The following is a 24,594-nucleotide window of genomic DNA, read 5'->3' on the forward strand; positions in this document are numbered from 1 at the left end:
CAGACATGCGGAAATGCTAGTTTGGCTGCTGTGTCCTTGATTAATCTTTAATGTGACTAAGAGGATGCGCTTACACACAATTTAATTAGTAAAAACTGGTATCATGATATAGCTGCTTTTCTCTGTATTTGAAAAGACTTTATGCTTGGCTGTGTTTTTGACAAAAATGTAATAGCTCTAAATACAAGGCTTTAAAACTAGCAAAGCCTACCCATACAAACAAACATGACCAGGTCATGCATGCAGAAAATGATTTTAATTTTAGTCTCCACTGCCTCTGTAAAATGAAGCAAATAGTCCCAGAGTTGCAAGGCATATAAGTTGCAATAGTTATACAGCTATAATTACACACCTGAATATGGGACAAATGTGGTATCAGCTTGTTGAAACTTCTTTTAAGGGCTATAGTGAAGGTATATGCTGAACTTACACTACAAAAAGCAAAAGCAAAGAGTGACTCTTTTTCATTGCCATCATTTCTGCTGGTAATATCAGGAAAAATGCAGTTGTATGAACATTAAAATACCTGAATTTCATCCACCTGAGCACCTTTTTCCTCCACATTGAACCTTTGTTTATTTATATACTACGGATGATATATTAATCATTTTTTTTCCACTCTGTTAAATGTCAGGACTTATGGTTCCAAGTTGATGGCCTTCAGTGGTGAGTTTGTTCATAATTCAAACTTCAAGAATTTATAGCAACACAGTAACAGCACTGAACAGACAATACATATCCATCTGCAGGGAATTGATCAAGTATGTGCCAAACAGATAAGACGGCCGCTGAGGAAGATGTCTGCATGACATATTTGTCTCTTTTGCACATGCCACACTGTTCCAATTAAATGTGTTACTGCATGTACATGCCCAACTGATTTAGAGCTTTTCCTAATTGCTTTGACACATTTCACAAGGCACATCTGAACTTGTCAGCACTAAGGATATACTTCCCAAAACAAAACAAACATGCAGTAAAACACTGTAAATACCCTGCAAAAGGCTTCAAAATTGTTCATCACAATTGCATAAATTGTGTGTCAAACAACGTTTTTTATGTAAATAATTGTCATTTTCACCGAAATACTACAATTTCATTTTGTAAACCCAGATTGTCAAATGCTTAGATCTGTCAGAACGAAAGTAGACTTTCGTAGGCCTAATATATCAGACTATAATTTTAGGTATATGTATCGATGAAAACACTGAAGATGCTGTTTTCAGGAGAAGAAGGTTATACATTTAAAACTGAATGTATTATATCCTTGTATGAACCCAGGTAGTGAATACTGTTGTGGAAGTTTTCCATTAAATAAAGCCTGCAGACGAGCGGTGAGCGGTAGCTAACACCCTTTAATCAAAACACACAAAGAACAGACAACCAAGCTTGGTGGAGAGCCTACATGACCGCGGGACAGACGGTCAGCAGAGTCTCCCTGAGCCTAGCATGGCTCTCAGTTAAATACCTTCTCCAGGAACAAAAGGCAGTACACAGCTGTTTCACACCTTAAGGTTCACACTCCCTTGCTACCTCCCAGAATTCTCAAAGAGACAAAAGATTCTTCCTGTGGAGTTGTCTGCTTCCCCCAACTTCCTAACTAGACCCCCACCATTTGTCTTCTTTTACATAAGTAAAAGAAATTCCTATACAATACGTTTAGACATTTTGTCAGAATGACAATTAATTCACACAATATAGTTCAACAAATAGAATAAAATCTGAAAAAAGACACTGATTATGACATGATCGCATTATAGTTTGCAGAATAAAAATATTCATCTGATAGAAATCTTATTAATTTTGTCATATAAGATGAGCCAAGACATTTGCAAAATGCTAGCAAATAATACAGAATGTTCTTCCTTTTGTGCACAAATACTGGAATACAGGATTTCATAAACTGTTTCAAAAACTTTAACAGAAATGAGACAAAGCAACTGATAAAACTTGTAGAATTGGATCTCACGTAGGTAGTGTCCTCTAAGTCTTTTGCATGTAACCAGAGCACATTCATTCATTGCCACCAGGACCCCTGAATCAACTGAGCCAGTGTTAACTAGAGTTCACAGAATGTCAATGAATCCAGTGACCTGTAGTAATTAACAATGACAGGTGATGTAATGTGCTGGAGACCCGAGTTCAACTGATCTAAACTTTGACGTGATATCTGAAGCAACTATCAGTGGGAGAGATGGATACTGTTGAGTGACACATGAGTGGGAAAGGTAGGTATAGGTAACCATGGTGTTTTTACCTTTACAACTCTCTGAATCTTCTAGCTGTTGGCCACAGTACATCTAGTAACCTAGTACACCTCTTTTAGCAAAGACAAGAAGAAACATATGAAAGCAATACCAAGAAGGTGTTTCAGCAACTAACATTTAAGTTCTAAATATATATGTTATTTCTAAAACACTGACATGAAGGTAGCACTTGAAACTGGCCTGGATATAAGTCAGAAACTGGCAATGCCACCCCACACAGATGCAAACCCTTTCCTCTGAAGATATATTCAGTTCTCACAATGTATCTGTCATTATTGGAAGTGACAGAGAAAATAAATGAGTTGTAATGACCACTTTCTCATTTAAAGTGCCAATGCAGTTTCAACGGGAACCTCTTTGTGCGAATATTGCTTTGTCTAACAAAGCAAGTGCTAAACACTAAATGCTGAGCAGCTCATATTCAAGACTAATCAGATGAGCTGTATTTCACAAGCAGTATGCAAATGACCAGTGAGATTGCCTTATTAATCTTAATGTTTGTATTTTCTAACCACTACTTGCTGAACTGTTGCGCTGTTTTAGGTTCTCCGAAGCTTGAAGTGACATTATTCGAATGGAACAAAAATGGAGTAGCTTATGCAAACCTTGCATAGCTACTGGTCAAATTTTAATATTGTCAATAAATCATTAAAATGATTTTGGGTGCTCAGAGTTATGAAACTACATAACCACTCATTGTCCTGATATAATGCAACTATGTAGCACTGCTATTGCCAGTTCATTGGGGACACATTTCAAGACACAAGTGCAATTAGAATTCATGATGTTCATTCAAAATTTGTTCAAATGGTTAGGGAGTCATGGAAAAAAAATCCTGATCTAAGAACTATGTATTATATGTCTTGTCTTACTGGTAGCACAAATAATTAGCAGCTTGTGAAAATAATGCATTTGTGTAACAACTATTCGCTGGTGTTTTACCTGTATTCATTGATTGAAACTGTTATTGCAAAATGTTCTAATGCAAAAACAGTGGCTAGGAGATAAACAGTGGGCTCTATTAAAATTTGTCAGCAATCTTTCTCCAAAGTGTGACAGCAAAATAGTGTTATACCCTTTATCAATGTTATGGTAATATAACCTTTGCAGACAGAGTTTTTAAAAGTACAGAAAGTATTACAGTTCTGCTATTGTAGAAATTCATAAAATTCAAAAGCAGTTGCAGGCCACCCATGTAGCTAAAAATCATGTTTTCTGAGGTGAGGTACAGATGTGATATGAATATGAACCCATGTTTCTTGTCTGGTCCGTGGGCATACCAGTTACTTTAGAGGTCATGTGAAGTGTTTAATACCTGATTCAATAAGATTTCTTAGAATTTACTACTGGGTGGTCCTACATGCTGCCTTTTAAAAAAAATATTTGTGTGTGTGTGTGTGTATGAATTCTTGGAGACACCGAAGCCTGCAGAGACAGACGGCCTGCGAAGAAAATCCAATATGCTGTTCCATAATGAAAAGGGGATCGCAACACTACTTAGTGGGCTTGATACAGTCCATTCAATCAGAGGCTGCCAACATGCTGGGATTTAGAGGCAGTAGCCCTCACCAGTGGCTCTCTGAGAAAAGGAGATAATGCCAAAACAGTGGAAACAACACAGAGCAAGTTTTTGAGCTTTGCTCCTGTCATTCTAATATGAAAAATTATTGCACAGTTGCATTAATTAAAATAAATAAATATATATCCCGCAATAAAAATGATTATTTACTCCAGTGAAACATCTGCATGTTTCACCTGTGTTGAATTCTATGTAATGACTGTGACAACTGGTTCCATTCATAAAGCCAGCCAAAACATTAGCAGTATAGACCTGTGTATGCTACCCCCTGTGGCATGCTGTGGAAAAATGGCTTTGTGCTGAACCAAGGAAAACTGCAGTCTGGTACACAACCACTTCTTTGAAAATTCACATTTCAAAGACAGCAGCACAGGCAATTAATTAAAACAGCTGCACAAGCAAACGTGCAGACAATAAAACACAGTGGGAAAGAATGATGCATCATCAAATAGAGCCTTCACTTTTATTTGTTGAGAAGTGCCAGTCAATCGATTTACCTTAAGATCGTTTACATTCAGCTGTGCCGATCATCGCTCACATCACGTAAAAATCTATATAGTTTGTCAGGGCAGCTGGTGTGTGAGAGTGAGTGGATAGGCAGTGACAGATTGTTTCGATCACACTCTATTACCATCTTAACGCAAGTGATTTGACTTTGCATGCGACAAGGGCTCTGAGATGCTGATCTTGTTATTGGATTTCCTATGATAATGTCATAAAATGTCATCAGCTGGGAAAGAGATGCATCTATCATGCATGAGCAAGTGTCAAAAGTAATAACACTTTACTATTGGCGCTCCTGTGTGATTTTCTGGCAAGAGTACAAGTTTGTGTGTGTGTACGAGTGGCTTTTAATGTGAAAAAAACTTCTGAAAAATAGAGGTTGCGGTGATGGTAGCGGTGCTCTGTCTGGTCTTTCTAGCTTAAAGGCATAATATGCTGAATGGTGAGAGATGTCTGCAGCCTCATCTGGACAAAATGAAGATGTCGTGCTGTGTCTAGAGGCTACACAACACTCCCATGTGTCTGGCTGAACTACTTGAGAATGGTCTGACATTTGAAATAAGGACGTGCAAGGGCACTCAAAACTATTAGGGTTGAATTTGAAGGATCACTCAATCCCTGCTACAATGAGATAAAAATAGGTAACGACAGAAAACTGATAGAAACTCTGGATAATTAACACACTGAATTATTGTTTTCTGGTAAAAAAACAAAAAAGATTTTTCCCATTTTAAACAATTGTTTATAATTGGAATAACACTTGACATAAGGATCCCAAGTAAAAAGAAAACCACTGAATATCCACTCTTTTGGAGATGTCACCAAAACATTATATTTAAGCCATTTGGCCTAAATTTAACAAAGTGTGTTGTTAAATATAAGCCAAAGATTTTGATGGATTTAATTTCCATTTAAGTTTTTCCAGTGTGCGCCAGCTTGAGCTATGTGAAAAGCACTGTTAAAGTCTAGAAAATAACCACAATTCATCTTTAAATATTGACCGATCTTTATTCATATTGAATTAAAAATATATTTTTGACAGATCCATGTAACAAAACAGAGGGAATATGTATTTAAATGTATTAGCTTGGGAAGGGTGTCAATTAACCAGTAAAAAGAAACATTTAAAACTGGTAAAATGTGACAAAGCAGGCCTATAAAACTAAGTTCTCAATCATTCTAGTGAATCGATACAAACAAATTATAATTTATGCTCATTTAATGATGGAACCTACTTTCTTCCAAACTTCAGTGTAATTTAATGAACAGATTCAAGGGCATTTGAGGAACTTTCCAAACTGACCACATTCCCAGATATACATGTAAGTGCTGAACATTGCAAAATGGTAGGATTGCCACCAAAATCATCAAATGCAAATGCCAATATGCTGTCTCAACATAAGTGTGTCATTGGCCCATATTCGTCTGTAAATGTAGTGTAAATATACAAAAACTATGACAAACATTTAAGTAATTTAGGAACAAACTCTCAGTAGTTATCATTAGTAAACTATACAGTGTCATCAGAAAACAGCACAAAACAAAAGCTGTCTGGTTCATTCCTGTGTAAATAATGCAAGTTGTGTTTTTTCAATAGGTAAAATAATGCAACAGACAGTTATACATCTAATTTTAAAATTGTGCATCCATTCAGTTGTCTGTCAGAGATTTCGATCCTAAGTTTAATGGACCATTGAGCTTCAGTTCATAAATATTGTCAGAACGAACTGCACTGCTTGATTGCTACTGACACATTTGCTACAATGCCACAATGATGATTTTGGTGGCATTATTCACATTAAATATTAGGTGTTATGACCAATCCACCATGGTAAAAATAATACAAAAATACCTGTAGTAAATATTTATTTTTCATGTCTTGTAAGATGTTATTTGTAGGCAAACGTAATCGTAACAATTAAATACACCCCACTGCATCTCAAATGCTGCTGCTTTGTCAGAAACCTCTGACATTACAGAAATATGCACGACTTAATCTTTGGTATTAGTGCCTCAATGTACTGATCATGTCAATACTGGAAATGGAGTTAACAGTCCAGTTTGGAGGGAAAAAAAAAGGGGCAGGAAAGATGGTGATGCAGTGAATCTTCGGAAGCTTTGCCAGTTACGCTTCATACTCAACACTTTTTTTGTTTTTCTTTTACTGTTTGATTAGGTTTTAACACCAAAGCTACTTTGTTAAATTCACGAAATGTTTAGATGTTGACAAGCCCCTTTACAACACGAGTTCTCAACAATTCAAAATGATTCTTTAAAGTTACCTATGGAAAATCTAGAAGAAGCTTTCACATATGAGTTGGGAATGAGGCTTGTTTCAGTACTGTCATGGCCAGTGCATCAAGGCTCCAATGCCAATGGACACTTTGTGCACTACTCTGTGTGCCTAACTTCACAAAAGTCCTTTAAAAATCCAGTGAATTGAAAATATTAGCTTCATTTAAAAACAGAAGGTACCTACTTAACCTGCACAAGCAGTGCAATGCCAGCATCTCAGCATCCAAACTGTGAGAACACTCTGGGGGGTACACATGATTTTGCTACACCATTCAACCACTATTGTCCCAAATAAATGGATGTAAAAGAATCACTGAGCTTAGTGCAAATGGAAATTAAGATATTGTATAGGTCCTCAAAATTCCTAAAGAGACACTGGTGGATTAATAACATTAGTTAGGAAAAGGTTGAAAAAGGGTGATGTCATACTGAATATTCATTAGTATTGCGACAGCATTTTAAAAGTGTACAAAAACTTGAAAAAATAAGACTCAAGAGGTGAATAATACTGAGAGATGTGTGTAAATGTAGTCTTGGTAATAATACACCCATTATTTAAAAAAGGAGAAAAAAATCACTCCTACAAAGTGAGCAAGAGCCAAGGTTGAAACACAAAATCCACAAAAGTTGTGTGGAAAACACAGTCACACATCACAGGAGAATGATGGCTTGGGGGAGGGGGTGACAAGAAGACCCTGCAAGCGTTTTTTAAAGTCAGAGTTCACGCTCAAATTACATTTACAGAATATATATATATATATATGTACTGTATATATATGTATATACATACAGAAAAGATATTCCCCAAAGAAACAATAAAATACAGTAGATCACTACTAATGCAATGATGCAAGGAGAAATAAAAAACAAAAATCTTTTAAAAAAAAAAAGAAAAAAAAGAAGCATCATTGTTCTATTTACAGCTGCACCTGGCCACCCTATTCCTGCCTATAAAAATATTATCAATTTTTTTTATTACTTTTTCCCGTGGTAAAACTGTTGAGCAATCTATTATCTGAATGTATTTTCAAAAGAAAATTATTAGTTCCATTGTGCAGTTTTACCATCAGTTCAGTACATTGTAAACTGTGCTTACTTAACCGCCTACCCAAGTTATCATGGCATTGTAGAATTTACAAATATGAATCAGTGTAAAATAGCAATGTCTGTTATAATGATAGATTATGTTTGTCAGCTGCATTGTTTGCCTTTAAAAAATTGTATTTTTTTTTTTCTTATGTACTGAACAAAAACTGTGATATCTAAAATGTAATGAAACCAGACCACTCAGACCATTGGTGTACTGAATTTCCTTGTACTGTAAAAATATTCTAATGGTATGAAAAAGAAAGCAAATACTACAGATATGCTATCCTTCCATAGTCCCCATTACTAGGCTGGATGGATCTTAATATAACTAACTGGTCTATTATTTGGGGCCTTCAATACCCCACTCTCAGTTACATGTGCACCACTCAGTTTCTAACGCATAACGTTTTCACATTAATTACATAATGTTACCCTAAATATTAACACCAACAAAAAAAAACTATAACGGTGTGTAAATAATCTAAGGTAGATGGTAAACTATCTTTTTTTCATGTTGACAATACACACATTTTAATCACATGGGGTTAGTAGCAAAGCCTTTTTTGGATATATAGCCTTGGCTGGTTAAACCTGGTCAAACCTGCCAGCTGTTGATCATGGGCTGAAGTAAAAGAAAATAATCTTACAACTCCTTAAACTCTTAAAACAACTCCTTGTAAGTTGCATGAATTTTTTTGTAGTCGACGACTGATTGCAAATAGTTGCGGTGACCACTCTCAACTGCGAGGCATTTGCAATGTCACCTGGTGAGAGACGATGCGTGTCCGAACAGTGACATTGCCCCTTAGACTAACCATAATTACCTCTATTGGTGAAGGTTTGGAAATAACTGGTAATTTAAAAATGCAGAAAGATTGTTACTATGTTGCAATCAATCAGTCAGTCTGCATCGATGGGTGCATATTATCTTAATTAGGTCTCATTGTTATAGGGGACTCAAAACAACTGGTTGCCCAATGGTTGTAAGAGGAATTCAGAATTCAGAGGAATTTCTGAATTTCCATTTCAGATCAGTAAGGCTCTGACTGAACTCTGAAAGTAAGCACTTCAAATGAATTTCTGTTGTATATGCGAACAGATTTGCGATTTTCACAGTTACCATATTATAACACATTGTATATAGTTGCCAGGCTGACCCAGTTTACTCCCAAACTGTCTCTGTCTTATTGCTGTTTATTCTCTTTCTTGATGCACCAGAGATGCTTTGAAGACTCAGGTGGTCTCAGACATGGTCCCTGTCTTCGAAGCAGCCACGCATCTACAAATTCATTACACACGACTGCAATAAACTGCAGTCTGCAACCACTGTTTTCCCTACTGTGACTGTATTAGACAACATGACAGGCATAAGACGATGAAGCTACTTATTAAAAAGAAAAAAAAATCACACTGAGACCCTGAAGAACAAAAGCTATAGTAAAACAAAATGTATACTCAACTTAAAACACAATTACATTTTTAATACTCATCAAAAATATAAAATATAAATACAAATTTTACCAAAAAGGCTCATTTACTGAATTAGCAGTCAGCACTGAGAGGGAGTTATTGTGCTCCTTTACTACTTTATGCTTATGAAGCTTTCACGCAGAACATTACAGACTGCTGTATCGTTCACATTGTGCTGTGATTCATGTTAACATTTTTCATGATCACTTTTTCTCTCCGGACTCCTCTGGTTATGTTCACTCAATAATAACTGCTTTTCATTTTTCACTGCTTCAGCCGCACAACAGTGTTTGCTACAAAGAATTCTATAGTTACCACAGAGGAGGAAAAAAGAAAAAAAGAATGGCAATTAACTCTGGTCCTCTCTGCCAGTTTCAGTGCTCTTGCATCTTCCACCCTTGTAGCTTTTATAACATTGATGCATTGACTGGGTAACATTTCTTGAATGCTAATACCTAAGTTTTAACCTCGCTGCAGGATTACAACCTATTGCCTGTCGTTCAGGGTTTCTCAGCTGGTGCACTGGGTGAGATGTTGGGTAACATGATTTCCCCACAGAACAACAAGGGAAAGTGGATGAATTAGCATTCAAAAAGCTAAAAGCCCCTTGTGATGGTTGCTGGCTGAGAGCACCAGTAGGTTTTCTCGTCCACAAGATTGGCTGTATTTTCCCACAGAGAGCCATTTCAAAGCCTTACAGTGACTCTCAACTGCTGCCGCTGCACTTAGACACACAGCCATATAGTAGTCCACAAGCACTACTGCTTTTTTATGGGTAATGGTAAAAATTGACTTACATAACTGACATTAATCTGTAAAAAATATAGAGGGGGCAATTTTGCTCCATAAATTAGGACAAATAATGTATACATAAGAGTATATTCAAATGATAGTAAATCAGAATACTTGTGATTTCAGAAGTGTAAGACAGTAGATCAGATTTCTAACAGAACAAAGGCCAAAGTGATACTTAACACGATAAAATTCACTATAAAATTCACATTTCTGTTGAGATGCATTTATTATAAGTGCTCTTATTGTGGTATTGTGGGACTAATCTGTCTTCCATTATGATTACATTTCAATAGGCCTGATGTCCCTTTTTGATTTAAAAATTTGTGCCTCAGCTGGAACTCAACTGGATGATTATTATTTCCATAAAACCTGAGAGGTGGAGAAATGCTTTGCCAGAGCAACATCTGCGTTTTGAACAGAAAATCATCAGCACTGCTCATCTGAATCTGTAATATAGAGGCACAACGTTGTGTAACTGTGCTTGTGTATTGTTTCAGCACTGATACATGCACAGGGGTTAGGCAACTTCGGCCCTCTTTAATATCACACATATATATATGCTGTGATATTGTAAATGTTATTGAAATTAAGTCAAGCTAATCATATCTTTCTGAGTTTAAAGGCTAGGTCAACAGTTTTATTTATGATGCTCAAGCTAATTACTGCTTACCACTCGGCATCTGAAAAAAAAAAGCTGAGAAAAGTATCCCTGGTGATCTCATCACTGATGCCAAGGTAATATTAAACAAAAATGTTTGGCAGGAAATAAACATTTAGGAAGAAGGAATATAAGAAGTGTTTTATGAAGCAGGTGATGTAGCTGACATTTGTGACCCTTACTCAAAACTAAAATTGAAGATATTTGATGGTAATTTTTTTACACCTCCTCTTATTAATCACTTTAATCCCAGAACATTATAAGTACAAGATCTAAACACTAGAAAATCCCTTTAATCTCTTGAATGTAGTAAATAAATAAATAATCAAAAGCGATGAAGAATCCTTCAAATTAAATATTGCTACTGTGTTTATGTTTATAGCTTCTTTCCCCCTGGTGTTGATGTCACTGTCAGCCCAAAATGATATTCTTTACAGAATGCTTCGTTGTTAGTTAAATGCAAAAAAAAAAAAAAGCAAAATAACCCAAAAAACTCAGCTGTTGTCTCACTGTAAAAACGTGGAGTGTGATGGAGAAAAATGCCCGAATTGTTGCTTATAGTGAGGATAACACCAACGCAATTTGGCTGTGCCAGAGTGTTAAGTGCTAATAAATTATCAGCCCCGACCTAAATTAGGCTTCAAAGTCATTTGACGACAGATGCTAGCACTCTCCATCATAATTTAATGTGGCATCTGGCAGTACTGTATGAGTACAGCAAGCTAGCCATCAGTAGATTTAGTGATAACTCACAATGTCAAACACCAAGACAGAAAATGTCCCTTTTTTTTTTAACTTGTTACAAGGTAATAATGTAGCTGACCCTTTCTTTAGCTACCTTATACCTAAGAGTAAAAGTGACTTTTTTAGTCTTCTCTGTTTTTATGACATACAACAGTATTAACACAGAGTGGTAAAAAAAATAAAAATTCTTATAGGTGTTCTTTTCCTTTTTCGTTGCTTGTGTCTGTCTGGCGATGACATGTAATTGGCTTATTTCCAGCCATGGAGAGTTAGCCTTTTTCTGTCATCTCCACAACGTTCTTTCATGGCTGCATTACTGTGCTGTTTACCCCATCCCTTTATTGATCAAATACAGTACATTGTCAGACAAATTGAGGAAATAAACAGGTCCCTGATGGATTAACAAACAAAGACAGACAAACAAAAAAATACCCCCGCTATACTCTGATAACGATTTTAAAATACCATCTTTCCCCCTCAGTTTGTGTTTCTCCAGAAACATGTTGTTGTACCTCTTAAAAGATTTGTCCATTCTTAAGCACCGGTTCCACTGAAATAAAATCTCTTCTACTGCAGTTACCAATGTTTTAGTCAGTCACATGATCTCATGAAGGTAACATTGAACTGTGCGACTTGTTGGCTACTCGGACTAGATTGGTAAAGATGAGGAACAGCATGGAAAATTACAGTGGAATTTAAAGGGTCATCTTGTGAGCAGTCAACCTTTTAATCCAAACTTGCCGTGGCAACAATGTGTCAAATGCTGCTCGATCAGGTACGAGGTGATATCACAGCTGTGGTGATATGTACTGTCCTGTTGGCCCGTTTTTGTGCTGTAACTCTGGCTGCCATTATCGACATAGTCTTTTTCAAGTACAAGGTCAATGTTGCTTCTCCTTCAGAACATATTTCAAGTGGCGGCAGACTTATCTGTTGGTGTGTGTATGTATGTGTGTGTGTACATATACATATACATATACATATATATATATATATATATACACACACATATGAAATAATGTGTGGTTATTGTAGGTGTATAGGTGTGTATAGGTGTGTCAAGCCTACAGGCATGTTAACATGTTTCAGGTATGATTTGAAATATGTGTGTGATAAATGTCTGAATTTCATTACTGATGCAGTGAAACGTAAAAGTCAAAGCAGCATGAGGGCAGGCATGCAGGCCACATCTGGGCTCTTCAGCATGACTGCAGGTTTGCTGGTAAGTCATGACACAACTCTATGTGCATGGACATTTGATTGACTGCACCCAAGCAATAGCAGTTTGTGAATAGTACAATGTGTGCATCTAGCTGGATGGAAAATGTGCCAAAAGGACAGTGAACAGTGGTTTAAGGGTGTATAAAGAAAGACATGTAAGGTCATGGAAATAATCGTGGTGGGGCTAACCACAGTTTATTTTTTCCTCCTCTTTTCATCTTTGATTGTGTTAATATTATTTATGTGCAATTTTGATTCTAAAAAACAGGACTTTTTCTTTTCCAGGACAGAATACACCACAAAGAGATGTCTGTGTTTGCTTTGGGGGCCAAGGACAAAGTAACAAAAGAGGCCGTTAGTGAATGTTATTATAGTTTTGTCATATAAATGCAAAACCAGTGAGTGAGAATACAAGATTAGCAGACATGACAAAGAGAAGTGTTAAGGAAAGGTGAAAGAAGAACCCAGTTTGAGAAGAACAGCATGGAAAAGTGAGGACTGTTTACTGTCCATTCATCCCCACCCATACCCCTCTATTCATTGCTAATGTGCTACAGGTGGGTCACTACACCACAGTGTTCCTCTGTCTGTATGGAGGGGGTGGCAATACATTGCCTGTTTTCATAGCAGCCTCTGACAAGTATTCCTGGTTTTCAGCCACAGCAGGGCGAATGCGTCCATTCTGGCGGTAGAAGAAGCGTGTGCTGCAGTCCTGCAGGTACTCAGGGTTGTGCAGTGAGGACTTGGGAGGGAGACTGTGCTGCCAGTATTCAGGATTGTCAAAAGTGGCTTTCTTGCCTTTCTTATCAAACATGATGGTGCTGCTGGTAATGCCTGAGTGCAGAGCGTGTCCTGAATGCCCCGGATGCAGGGTGTGTGATGGATACGATGGGTGGGGGAGGTGGCCAGGGGGTACCACATATCCAGTGGAGGAGATGGTGTGGCTTGATGTTGGTGGGTTGACTGTCTGCAGTACTGATTGTGCAACAGAGGATCCAGAGCCAGAGATGGAGACTGTGCCAGCCAATCCATTCTTGGCCCCAGCGTTGAGGAGGGTATTCAGGTACAGTGGCTCGTTGACATACTCATCATCACCATGAGTGGATTGACTTTTGGGGGCAGCAGTGGCTCCAGCCAAATGCAGAGTGTGGCAGCTAGCTCCATCAATCACTGTGTGGGCATCTCCATTCCTACGCCGTGTGACAAAGGGGTTTTCCTCTACAGGGATGAGATAATCTGGAAACAAAAAGGGGATATTAGGATTAGCTAAGGTCTCTACAGTTCTGTTATTGAATGTCGTGAGTTATAGTGTGCATATCAGATGCTTTCAAACCCTTTAAAGAACTGGGTACACATTTAATATATTCTTTTAGATAAGTACTGTATCACAACACAAACTATGTCATTTAGCTCATTTTATCCAAACATTTATAAATTTGATGAACACATTCAAAACTGTCAGAGTAACCTGAATTGCTCTTGTCTCTCATGGGATCGCCTTTTGCTCCTCGCTCTGCTAAAAGACCGGTGGGATCGGCGCTGTAACGCTGTCCATTACTGTCCTCACCTCCGCCTTGGGAGAGGAAAGGAAGCAAGAGAGAGTTTTAAAGTATGCTACTATGAAAACCTTATGTCAAGATCCTTATATATTTTCTAATAAACTCCGAGGCAGAGCTATAACTGTAGCCAAGTAACTTTTATTTGGGTGATTTAGGGATGGCATCTTTATTTACATGGGCTGACCATACAGTACATGTATTACAATTAGTGCTTGAACGCAGCCATTACCAATATGTTACACTCATCTCTTTCACTTCTTACTTCTCCAATGAAATGACATTATAGACACGCTTGCATTATTAAACTCACTTTACCCAAACAAATATTGGCAGCAAGCATAAAGGGAAAACGTAGAAAGGAATAACTTGAGTCACAATATCAACAAATAATTCAGGACATTTCCTCTGTTCCGATCTCACCTATGTTGTATACAGTGACATGACATTTTTGTCACTGTGTCACTGGCTATGGCGTCACCTTGTGGTACATTCAGGCTCAGTGACTAAAAATAAAATGAGGGCTGATTTTGTCTCGCGAATCCTCTCTTTACATATTATAATCAAACCAGATTTTAAAATAAATAAACTGTACCAAAGAATTCTTAGGAAATGTCATTAAGTTTCAGTATATTCATGTAGAGTTTGGTAATGTTTACAAAAACACAAAACATTAGGACTCTATGTTTGATGTTTGTTCACAGTTTACTGGTATGAGCAACCCTGAGTATTTTTCAGAGTCCCTCAATTGAATTTAATCCCATGACTGCTGCTTTTGAATGTCATTCTACTTTACCTTGCACTGTGGTGAGAGTTGAGCCAGCCTCAAGGGTGCTTGACCTTGGGGATGCTTGTTTTCTCAGAGTGCCATTGCAGCGGGGGTCATCCTGGCTACCACGGCCAAATCCACCAACAATTTTTCCTCCTGAGGCAAGTTCCTGTGGAGCGAGGCAGCTTCCAGAAACAGGGGGACCAGAGATCACTCTCGGCATGGCGGCCAGCATATCCTCCATGCTGAAACTGGGATCCTGACAGCCAAATTGGTTCTGAGCAGAAGTAAATGAGAGAAAGGGTTCAGTTAGGATAGTACAGGAATGTGAGACTGAATTAAAAGAAAACCAGTTTACTAAGACAAATATACAATGAGAGATTAATGGCAAATTGTGTTTAAAATCTAAAATCTAATGTCGAAGTCAATGAACTTTAAGTTCATGACCTTCAAGGGAAAACTGCTTCTATTCCAATCTTTTGTCTACAAACTAGTTTGATTTTCTTGTGTGGTACAAGTACAAAAGCACAAAAAACAATATAAAAATTACAAAAAAAAGTAAGACAAAGACTATTGTAAAAGTGACAATTGAAGTACTTTGTACTATTGTCCATCTGCAATATTAAAATGTGACAGGCAGGGGAGACAAACAGCAGTGCCAAACAATGATATGGCAGCATGACTGCCAAGTACAATTAAAAGGATTTTAATTAAAAGGCTCCATGCAGCAAGTCTTTAAGTAGCCATATCAGAAATGTCATGCTGTGTGCATTTGTGTCTACACTAATAACAAAAAAGGGCTTTTATGAACCTCAGAAAGTGCTTTACTCTGTTTATCTTTTCTCCCCCATATTTTCAGCAAGTTTTATTTTTTAAAATTTTTTATTAACTTATTGTTTTACTGACTTTTCCTTAGGTTATGTCTGAGAGGTCTGTGATCTTACGGCAACAGTTTATGTAATTTATTTCCCTTAAAGTGGACCTATGACTATTTACCTTATTTAATGCTAAAAAAATTGTTATAATAGTGGATTTTTAGATGAAACATGGCTAAATTACCAGATAATGTGGTCAGCATATGATTAATAAACATTTTGAAAAATTTGGGACGCTGTGTAAAATGTAAATTAAAAACAGAATGCAATGATCTGCATATCTCATAAACATATACTTTATTCAGAACCAAACATACATTGAATATTTAAACTGGGAAAACGTATCATTTTAAGAAAAGTAAGTGCAGGGCGATGTTTACAGGATCCTCTCTGTAAATATCTGGGAACAGAAGATATAAGTTTCCTGAACTTTTGGGAGAGGCACGCTGTCCCATTCCTTTTTTTAAATATGTATATATATATATATATATATATATATATAAACTACAGCTGTTCAACAGTCCTGGCTCTTTTTACCGTTCTTATTTTTTGATTCACGACACGCCACATGTTTTCAGCTGGTGAAAGCTCTGGACTACATACAGACCTGCATGCATACATCTGTTCTCTCTGTCCAAAGGATGTGGGTTCTGTGTTTTCCAAAAGAATTTCAAATATTGATTTGCGTTCTGCCTTGTCTCAGTCCATCTTAAAAAAAGCTTTGATATGGCTTCTTCTTTGCATGATAGAGCTTTTACCTGCATTTCTGAATAGCACAGCAAACTGTGTTCACAGACGTGAAAGTGTTCCTGAGCCATGGACGGATTTCTATGAGTCTGACCTATTTTTAATTTGCAGTGCATTAAGGGCACAAAGATCACAAGCATGATCCAATATTGATTTTCAGTCTTGTCCCATGTGCATACGTCCACGTCCAAGAGATTTCTCAAGATCCTTTTAACCTTTTAATGATCTTATATACTTTAGATGAAGAATAATTCACCGACTTTAACATTGTTCCACAATTTTTACATGCACTTTTTTTCTCTAGATTGATGAACCTGTGTCCACCTTTACTTCTAAGGAACACTGCCTCCCTGAGATACTCTATTTATACAGAATCATGTTATTGTCCTGTTTTCAGTTAATCTAATTCGTTGCAAAATGGTCCTCCAACTGTTTCTTTTTAATATTGCTTACTTTTCCAGCTTTTTATTCTCCATCTAAACTTTTTTGAGATGTTATTAATACTTTTCATAAAATAGCAAAAAGTCTCAGTTTAAACATTTGACTTGTTTGTATCCTTCTGTAAATGAAATATGGTTTATGAGATTAGTAAATTATTGCAACTTTTTTATTTACATTTTATAAAGTGTCCAAACTTTTTCAGAATTGGGTTTTTATCTAAGATACAAACGGATTCATACTCTAAATGCTCAGTTTCCAACAATCTCTTTTCTCTTTTGGGTCTATATGGTGTCACACAGAGACAGGCACATACTGATAGAGATATCCACAATACGCTCATCACAGGCACACATCTCACCCAGTGAACCTTTTGTTTGCCCATACCCACATCAGTAGAAATCTGTCTTAAAAGATCAGTGTCCTTAAAGCGGGAGAAGCTAGATTCCTTTTTTCAGACATACGGTGAACTAAGGAGTTTTAGCGAAGTACATTGTATAAGAAAATTATTTTGAACTCTGGAAAATAATTTAGTTAAGTCCACAAATACAAATCTAAAGCAGGAAATGAGCCTACTTACTTACAAGCTTACTAAGTTGTTCCAATAAAGTTTTTACTGACTACCCAGTTACTGATGACATCTGGCTGTTGTCGCACAGTCATGTAAATCTTTTTTTTCCCCTTTTTTTTGTTAACTTAGAGATCAGAGCAATGCAATTATTAGCAAATAGGAGCTTTAAACAAAACTGTGCCAACTGCTATATTTTGTCCAAACCTTTGCTTGAAATATCAGGAACTGAAAGGGCAGAAATGAGGGGCATTCTCATTTTCTGTATGCAACGGCATCATTCTTTTTTCCTGATATATTACATGTGGAGTCTTCCCCAGTTTCTCATCTAGTGCTCTACATTATAAGCCAGAAGCAATTAGTTGAGGCCTGAGAGCTCATGCTGTTTTCTCATTACAGTGTAACTGCGGGTATATCTACTAAATTTCCCTCTTTCAATCCTCATTTATACCTATCACTCATCAAAAAATAACAAAAATAAAAAAAATCAATCACTAACCTTAACACAAATATAAAACTGTGCAGTTTCTTTAAATCATATTCAAACACATGCACAGCTGTATTACTTTGTACCCTGAAGATGAACAGAGACTTAATCCAGTGTGAAGTAAAATATTAACTATTACTTGAAGAGTCAAGTAAAGTGCCCTGTTCACCTTTTTATCAAAGCACAAGCTTTTGGCTAGGCTAAACGTCTTCATCCCTTTAAACCAAATAGTTTTTAATCTTAGCATGCATTTTCATAATGACATTTCTGAGTCTGGTGGCAATGTCTGTTTAAGCGAGTGCAGAACAAATTTCTTCCAGTTATGATTCACAATAATAGAGTGAAATATGGCTGTATAAGTAAGTGTTTTAATAATCAAGCTCATTACAATAATCAACCTATTTGAAATTAAATTATTATGAAGTTATTTCCATTCAAGCTAAAAAGAAAGGCCCAGTAGTGGAAGAAAAGTAGAGGCAATAGTAGGGAACAACAGAGGGATTGTAAATATATATACACATCAGGCAAATACATAATCATTCACTCTCTGAAATGCACCAAACCAGGTTTGAGACATGTCTCTCATTGGCATTCAGTGGGTATTTTTATTCTGACATAAACACAGGGGGATTTTGGAATGCAAAATGTTTGAATTCTGGCTGTGTGACTGGTGTTGTGATAGATTTAAGTCCAAAGAGAGACCATGAACATTTGAACAGTTCAAGAACTGAGAAGATCTAGCTGTAAACTCCAATTCAGAAGAAGGCAATTACAACAGTTTCACAATGGAGAAAGACGAAGGAAAACAGAAAGAGAATGGGACAGCAAGAGACAGATGGGAGTGAACGCGAGAAAACTATGTGAGTGCAGTTTTAAGGCCTCAATCTTTTGTGCTTGAACAGAATAGTCCTGCATTACACTGAGAAAACCATTCCCATATCACTTTAGAATGCATCTAAATGATTTGAGTACTTTTGCCATATTGTCCCATTTTTCATCTTTCAACCAGCCACACTGCTACTATGCTTAAAAAGAACTGGTAATAAGAGATGGTAATCCAGAGACCATGTCACATTAAAAGATAAGAAACAAATTTAATGACAAAAGTAAAAAACACACAAATTAAAACTTAAGTTCATTAAAGAAGTAATAACAAAAATAATAAAAATAATGAAAAAGGGTTGGGACACCAGTCTTCCTTACAGTGTTAATGAAGGGATTAACTTGGAAAACACGAACTGGCTTACCTAGGTTGTTGCAAGAGGTTTCGAGCTTTATGGCTTTACAGTTTATCATTTAATAGATTTAATCTTGTTTACAATGTTAATAAATTATTTATAAATATCCCAGCTAAATATTTTTGCACAAAAGTCGGTGGACATCAACAACATGAACTGAAAACTACACTAAAATATCGGGTTAGATGTCTAGAATGTAGAAAACCATTGTGACTAATGGCAGTTGGCACCTCCTATTACCACTGTTACTTCTAGCTTAAAATTCTGATAAAAACAGAGCAACAAGAACAAATTAATTGTTGAGTGAGTACATCAAAAACAGTTCAAATCAATAGCCCATCCATCTTGACAATGACTACATTAGGGGTGCTAATGCAATCACATGTTCAACCAGCTGGCTAACCAGATCTGTCATCTTTTTAAAGCTCTATTTAGATATTTTACATAGACAAGAGTAAGTAATTTAAGAACTCTATTTGCTCTTATCACCACTGCCAGCTGGGTATACACAGAAGAAAATTAGTTGAACATTTTATGCACGCTTGATATTGTGAAGGGGTGTGATCCTACACTATAATCCATAGCCTTTTCTTAAGCCTATTGCGGCGTTGTGGTTCTGCCAGGGCCACTACAAAACCTAAAACTAATTATTAAGTGAAATCAACGCAGAACAAAGTCTGAAACAGGAGACAAATCGTGAGTTGTGATTGGGATTTACTTCACCACCACCACCCTTCTAGCCTCCAAATGTGGACTTAATCTCTCTTGTCACAGCACAGATGCCAGTGGCATCTGCCAGAATAGCAGTATTTGACATGCTAAGATGAAAACATGCTGTTAAGTCTGAGCTATTTTTAAAAATTCCTCCAAGTTTAAACAACTTATTTCTACTGCAAAACACATTGTGCAGTCACATTGCATAATGATCCACCTTAATAACACAATGTAAATGTATCTTCAGTATTTCTTCCACATATTGAACATTGTATTAGGGCGCTTGAAATAAAGTACCTTGTTGGAGTCCATCCTTGTGCGTGGAGTGTATGCCAGTGGGGGAATGTTGAAGGAGTGGGGCACCAAGTACTCCTCAGCATCCATCAGGTCATCTAGTTCCTCCTCATCTAAGAGGCTCTGGAAGAACTTGCTGTCACTGGGGCTGGGCAGCTTCATGCGATCATCACCCTGAGTAAAGTTTGATTCAGTTCAATTCAGTCTTATTTATATAATGCTAAATCACAACAATGGCCTCAAGGCATTTTATATTGTAAGATACAAACTCAGAAAATCCCAACAATCAAAAAAAAAACTCTATTAGCAACAGTGGGATGGAAAAACTCCCTTTTAACAGGAAGAAACCTCCGGCAGAAAGAAGCTCAGGGAGGGGCAACCATCTGCTGTCACCAGTTGGAAGTGAGGGGAGGGAGAAAAACATTTATTGATGATAAAGCAACAAGTTAAGTCAGAGGCTGTGGTTTGGGGCCTTGTCAGTAGCTCTCAGGTTTGGCAGATCCATCTCATAATTTTGAGAAAAGGCTGATATGCAGAGAAACGAGAGGGAGGGTGGGGCACAGAAACCACAACAAATGTGAATGGGGTGGAAGTAGACATAGATATATTACCGGACGGGGAGTGTTTGGGGTGAGGTCCAGCTTGTTATTCTGATAACATATTAGCTATTATTTTTAACACTTTTATAGCCTCTGCAGGTTGTATTTCACTGAAGTTAATTGGAAAATATCAGAATAACAAGTACGGTGATGTAACATTTCTTTCATTAGGTTTTACTTGTGTTACTCAGAGAAACCTTTTTTGAATGAGCACTTATTTTAGCACAACACAAGCAAAGTCCATGTTTTTTTTCTTTTACAAAGAAATGGGAAACAGAAAAACTCTCCATATGAAAAACTGACACAGTAACCGAAGACACTCTATAAAGATAACATACATATTCCAATACCATCAATTCACCTACCTGGATGACCAGATATCTTTGGGGATCTCGAGCCATTCGAGTGAACTCAGCAGCCAGCTCCTTGAACTTGGGTCGACTGTCTGCATCAATCATCCAGCCTGAAAGGCATTTCTTTATTATATATTTAACAATATAATATTCCAAATAAAAATAACAAATGTGTGTGTGGGGTGGAGATGCCATTTATACATCTTATTGATGTGTATAACTTTCCTAGTCAACATTCAATTTGTAGCTTCATCTATCCCCACCGGGATCCTGTTTTTTGTTACTCTGTAAATTTACTGTTACCCCATTTAACTATTAGGAGCAATATGTTGAGAAGGTGTCAGTGGAGATTTGGCAGTGCAGTTCAGTGGTCTTCCTACTTTGATGTCAAGGGTTATGTCTCCATCGACTGAGGCTTTGGATTAAAGGCTACATAATAATACACAATAATTAGACTTTGAAATCATATTTCAAGCATTATTTTTTTTTGACATGCAACTATCTCTACAGAGTGAATAATTCATTGTGAATGGGTATGTATATGTAAAGTGATCAAGTTGAAATTATTTAACTTATTTCCTGACTGGTCGATATGGTAGGTTAAATCTATCATGATGGTGGTTTCAATTCCACTCAAAACAGCTCTGTATTACACCATTATGCTATTATTATTATTGGTGGTGATAGTAGAGAGTGGTGTGTTTGCTCGTGTATTGATGGGGCAGATGTGCTGGATTATCCCTGGGCTAACTGTGGTGGGAAGGTCTGGGTAACAAAAAACTGTAGCTAACCTGTGAAAGCTTGACATCAATCACATGACATGAAAACAGGCCATATTCCCCTACTTCTTAAGATTTTTTACGATTTCATTTTTAAACCATTTTCCAAAATGCATTGTTTCATAATGATCAATTAGATGAGTTTAAATAAAGTTCTCTTCTTTATTCAAATTTAAATATAAATACTGTTTCATCGCTAGAATGGCCATATGGAGCTATGTGCTCTTCTGCCAGTTTCCATGTGAACATGATGATATAATGCCAAAGCAATCATGTGGTCTGGCCTTGAGTACAGGCTGACTAGGTATCCAGGGAAAAGATGGTTAAATGTGGCTTTAGATGTGAATACATAAATACATACACAAGCCATTTCACATGTAAAATTGATTATCTTTTGTCTTGGTGCATACTGTCTATTATTAGTGCCAGTAAAGAAGAGGATAGTGAAATGAGCTAAAGCTTCAGAAGTACACTGAGCACATGAGCCTTTTCAGTATGTGCAGTGTTGCAGAAAGAAGTCAGATAACAGGCAGGTGATAGTAACCTCTCCCTGCCGTGTCTGTGTCCACTTGCCAGATTGGCGCAGGTTGAGGGTGACCGTAAAAGCCAAGGTGACAGAAACGGCCAGAGGCTGAACCTTGGAGAGCAGTAGAGAAGGCTGAAGTGGTGCTGGCACCCAGTCTTTGTCCTGTCAGCAGTGGCCAGAGGGTATAGTGCCACCTGTGACCCCAGTGCCTGACAGTATAACAGCAGTGGCTGACCACTAAGGCCAACCTGTTCATGCTTTGCAGTCCTCTTAAATTTTATACAAGTATGATCAATTAAAAGAAAACAGGTGGGCTAAACTGTAGAACTGCAATCTACTGATTACCAAATGTTTTCTAAACACTTTTTTTATTCAAAACTAGCTAGCATGTTTCCTCAGTGCTCTCAGTTTAACATGGTAGAAACAGTAATTATTAATTCTGATTTATTTGATTTGTTGCATTTGATTTTAGGTTATTAAAGAGAGTTTCTGTTCTTCTGGCTACTTTGAGATTGTACTTACATTTGACCATGACCATGTAAACGTCAATGGTGCAGATGGGTGGCTGAGGCAGACGCTCTCCCTTCTCTAACAGATCTGGGATATCTCTGGTAGAAATCCCATCATATGGCTTCCCTCCAAAGGTCATCAGCTCCCAAATGGTTACACCTGAAAGATGTAGGAGTAGTGATATATGAGCACAAAGGCAGACAGATTAGTGAGGAGAGATAAAAAGATAATTACAAAAACAAGAACAAGTAGAAATGTGTGTGTGTGTAACAGATTCACTAAGTAAGTGGAAAAAGGAAAACAAAGACTAAATGTTCCTTTTCTTTTAGAGTAAGGAAGCACAAGTGCACTCTGAATCTTTTTCATTTAATGAAACAGACATTTGAAAAAGAGATGTCCTAAGAAAACGGTAAATGTTGTTTTACCAATAATTCTCAGTCTCAAGCAAACTACACAAATAAATGACAGGAAAACATAGGCGTGACTCTGCTTTTAACCACCTTGCTACAATGTTGCATTGTATGCTATGGGTAAGATCTTTGTCAGCAAGAGGTATGCAGAAATGACAAGGATTTAGACCTCTGGCTTGGATAAAATCAACACCTTGTGCAAAGACTCATGATGTGACCAATTCTTAATGATCTACAGTTTTATGCTTCCTTGTGCAAACTACACTCAAGTGTCCCCAAATTATTCCCTTATTCTCTGCAATTTTTACAGAATGCAAAACCAACCAATCAGCCAGGTCTGGTCTGTTCTAATTAGCCACCAAGGAAAAAAATCAACCACTCAAATGGTTCTTGATTCTTGTGAAACTAAAAAGATGAGTTAAAATAATGTTCAGGATTTTATTAATCACAATTTACTTCACATTACACTACAAGTATAGGAGTCCAAAGTAAAGTGTCCATCCACTGTCTATTCACTGTCTCTTGGCTGCTCTTATTGTTTTAAATGGACAGGGAAGAGTCGGAGCCAAGCTCTCAGTAGGAGCATGATCTCACCCTCTTTCCTATCCTGGTCCTTCTGTCCTCTCCCTCACAGCCTTGTACCTTCAATAGTTTTCTCCCACTACATGTATTTTGATGTAACTGTCTGTAAATAATGAATAAAACGAAGAATGTGAAGATGGCCTTGAACACATTCTACCTCATGCGCCCTTTTTCTATTCCCCTCTTATTTTATTTTTCTTTGTCTGCAAATTCCTGCTAGACCGTCAGCGGTTGAGCAACCAAACTAGGCACACAGATACACTTTAAAGGGCCCCGAATGCTCTTAGTGGCATCTGATATTATAATGTCATCATGTTGCCTAACAATCACCCACCACTGGCTAAAATAACCATTTGCAGTATTTATGTACATAAAGCACCATACTAAAAACATTCTATTGCATAATTTTAGGACCATAACATGTCATTTATATCTACAAAAGTTGAATTACACATGTGATATGTTATGCTGCCATATGTTGCCTAGCACCTGACATTGTTGTTCCTAGTATATTGATGGCAACATGA

At 37.1% G+C, this 24,594-nt stretch overlaps 2 protein-coding genes across 4 annotated transcripts in view; one reads left to right on the plus strand and one right to left on the minus strand.

Annotated features, from left to right (window-relative positions):
• Positions 1–12,693, plus strand: part of LOC109197668 (uncharacterized) — a 52,225-nt gene extending 39,532 nt beyond the window's left edge. The window contains exon 5 of the mRNA XM_025903911.1: positions 12,544–12,693. Coding sequence (XP_025759696.1) covers positions 12,544–12,665 — 122 coding nt within the window. The 3' untranslated portion in view covers positions 12,666–12,693. The remainder of the gene's footprint in view (positions 1–12,543) is intronic.
• The window catches only part of erbb4b (erb-b2 receptor tyrosine kinase 4b), a 289,951-nt gene continuing 270,697 nt past the window's right edge, over positions 5,341–24,594 (minus strand). For all 3 annotated transcript variants that reach the window (XM_005451921.4, XM_019353299.2, XM_019353298.2), the window contains exons 23-28: positions 23,088–23,234; positions 21,273–21,370; positions 20,312–20,482; positions 14,975–15,224; positions 14,091–14,195; positions 5,341–13,858 (exon numbers count right to left, since the gene is read on the minus strand). In XM_005451921.4, the coding sequence (XP_005451978.1) occupies positions 13,188–13,858; positions 14,091–14,195; positions 14,975–15,224; positions 20,312–20,482; positions 21,273–21,370; positions 23,088–23,234 (1,442 nt within the window). In that variant the 3' untranslated portion in view covers positions 5,341–13,187. The remainder of the gene's footprint in view (positions 13,859–14,090; positions 14,196–14,974; positions 15,225–20,311; positions 20,483–21,272; positions 21,371–23,087; positions 23,235–24,594) is intronic.

The sequence above is a fragment of the Oreochromis niloticus genome, linkage group LG16 (assembly GCF_001858045.2).
Source record: "Oreochromis niloticus isolate F11D_XX linkage group LG16, O_niloticus_UMD_NMBU, whole genome shotgun sequence".
NCBI lineage: Eukaryota > Metazoa > Chordata > Actinopteri > Cichliformes > Cichlidae > Oreochromis > Oreochromis niloticus.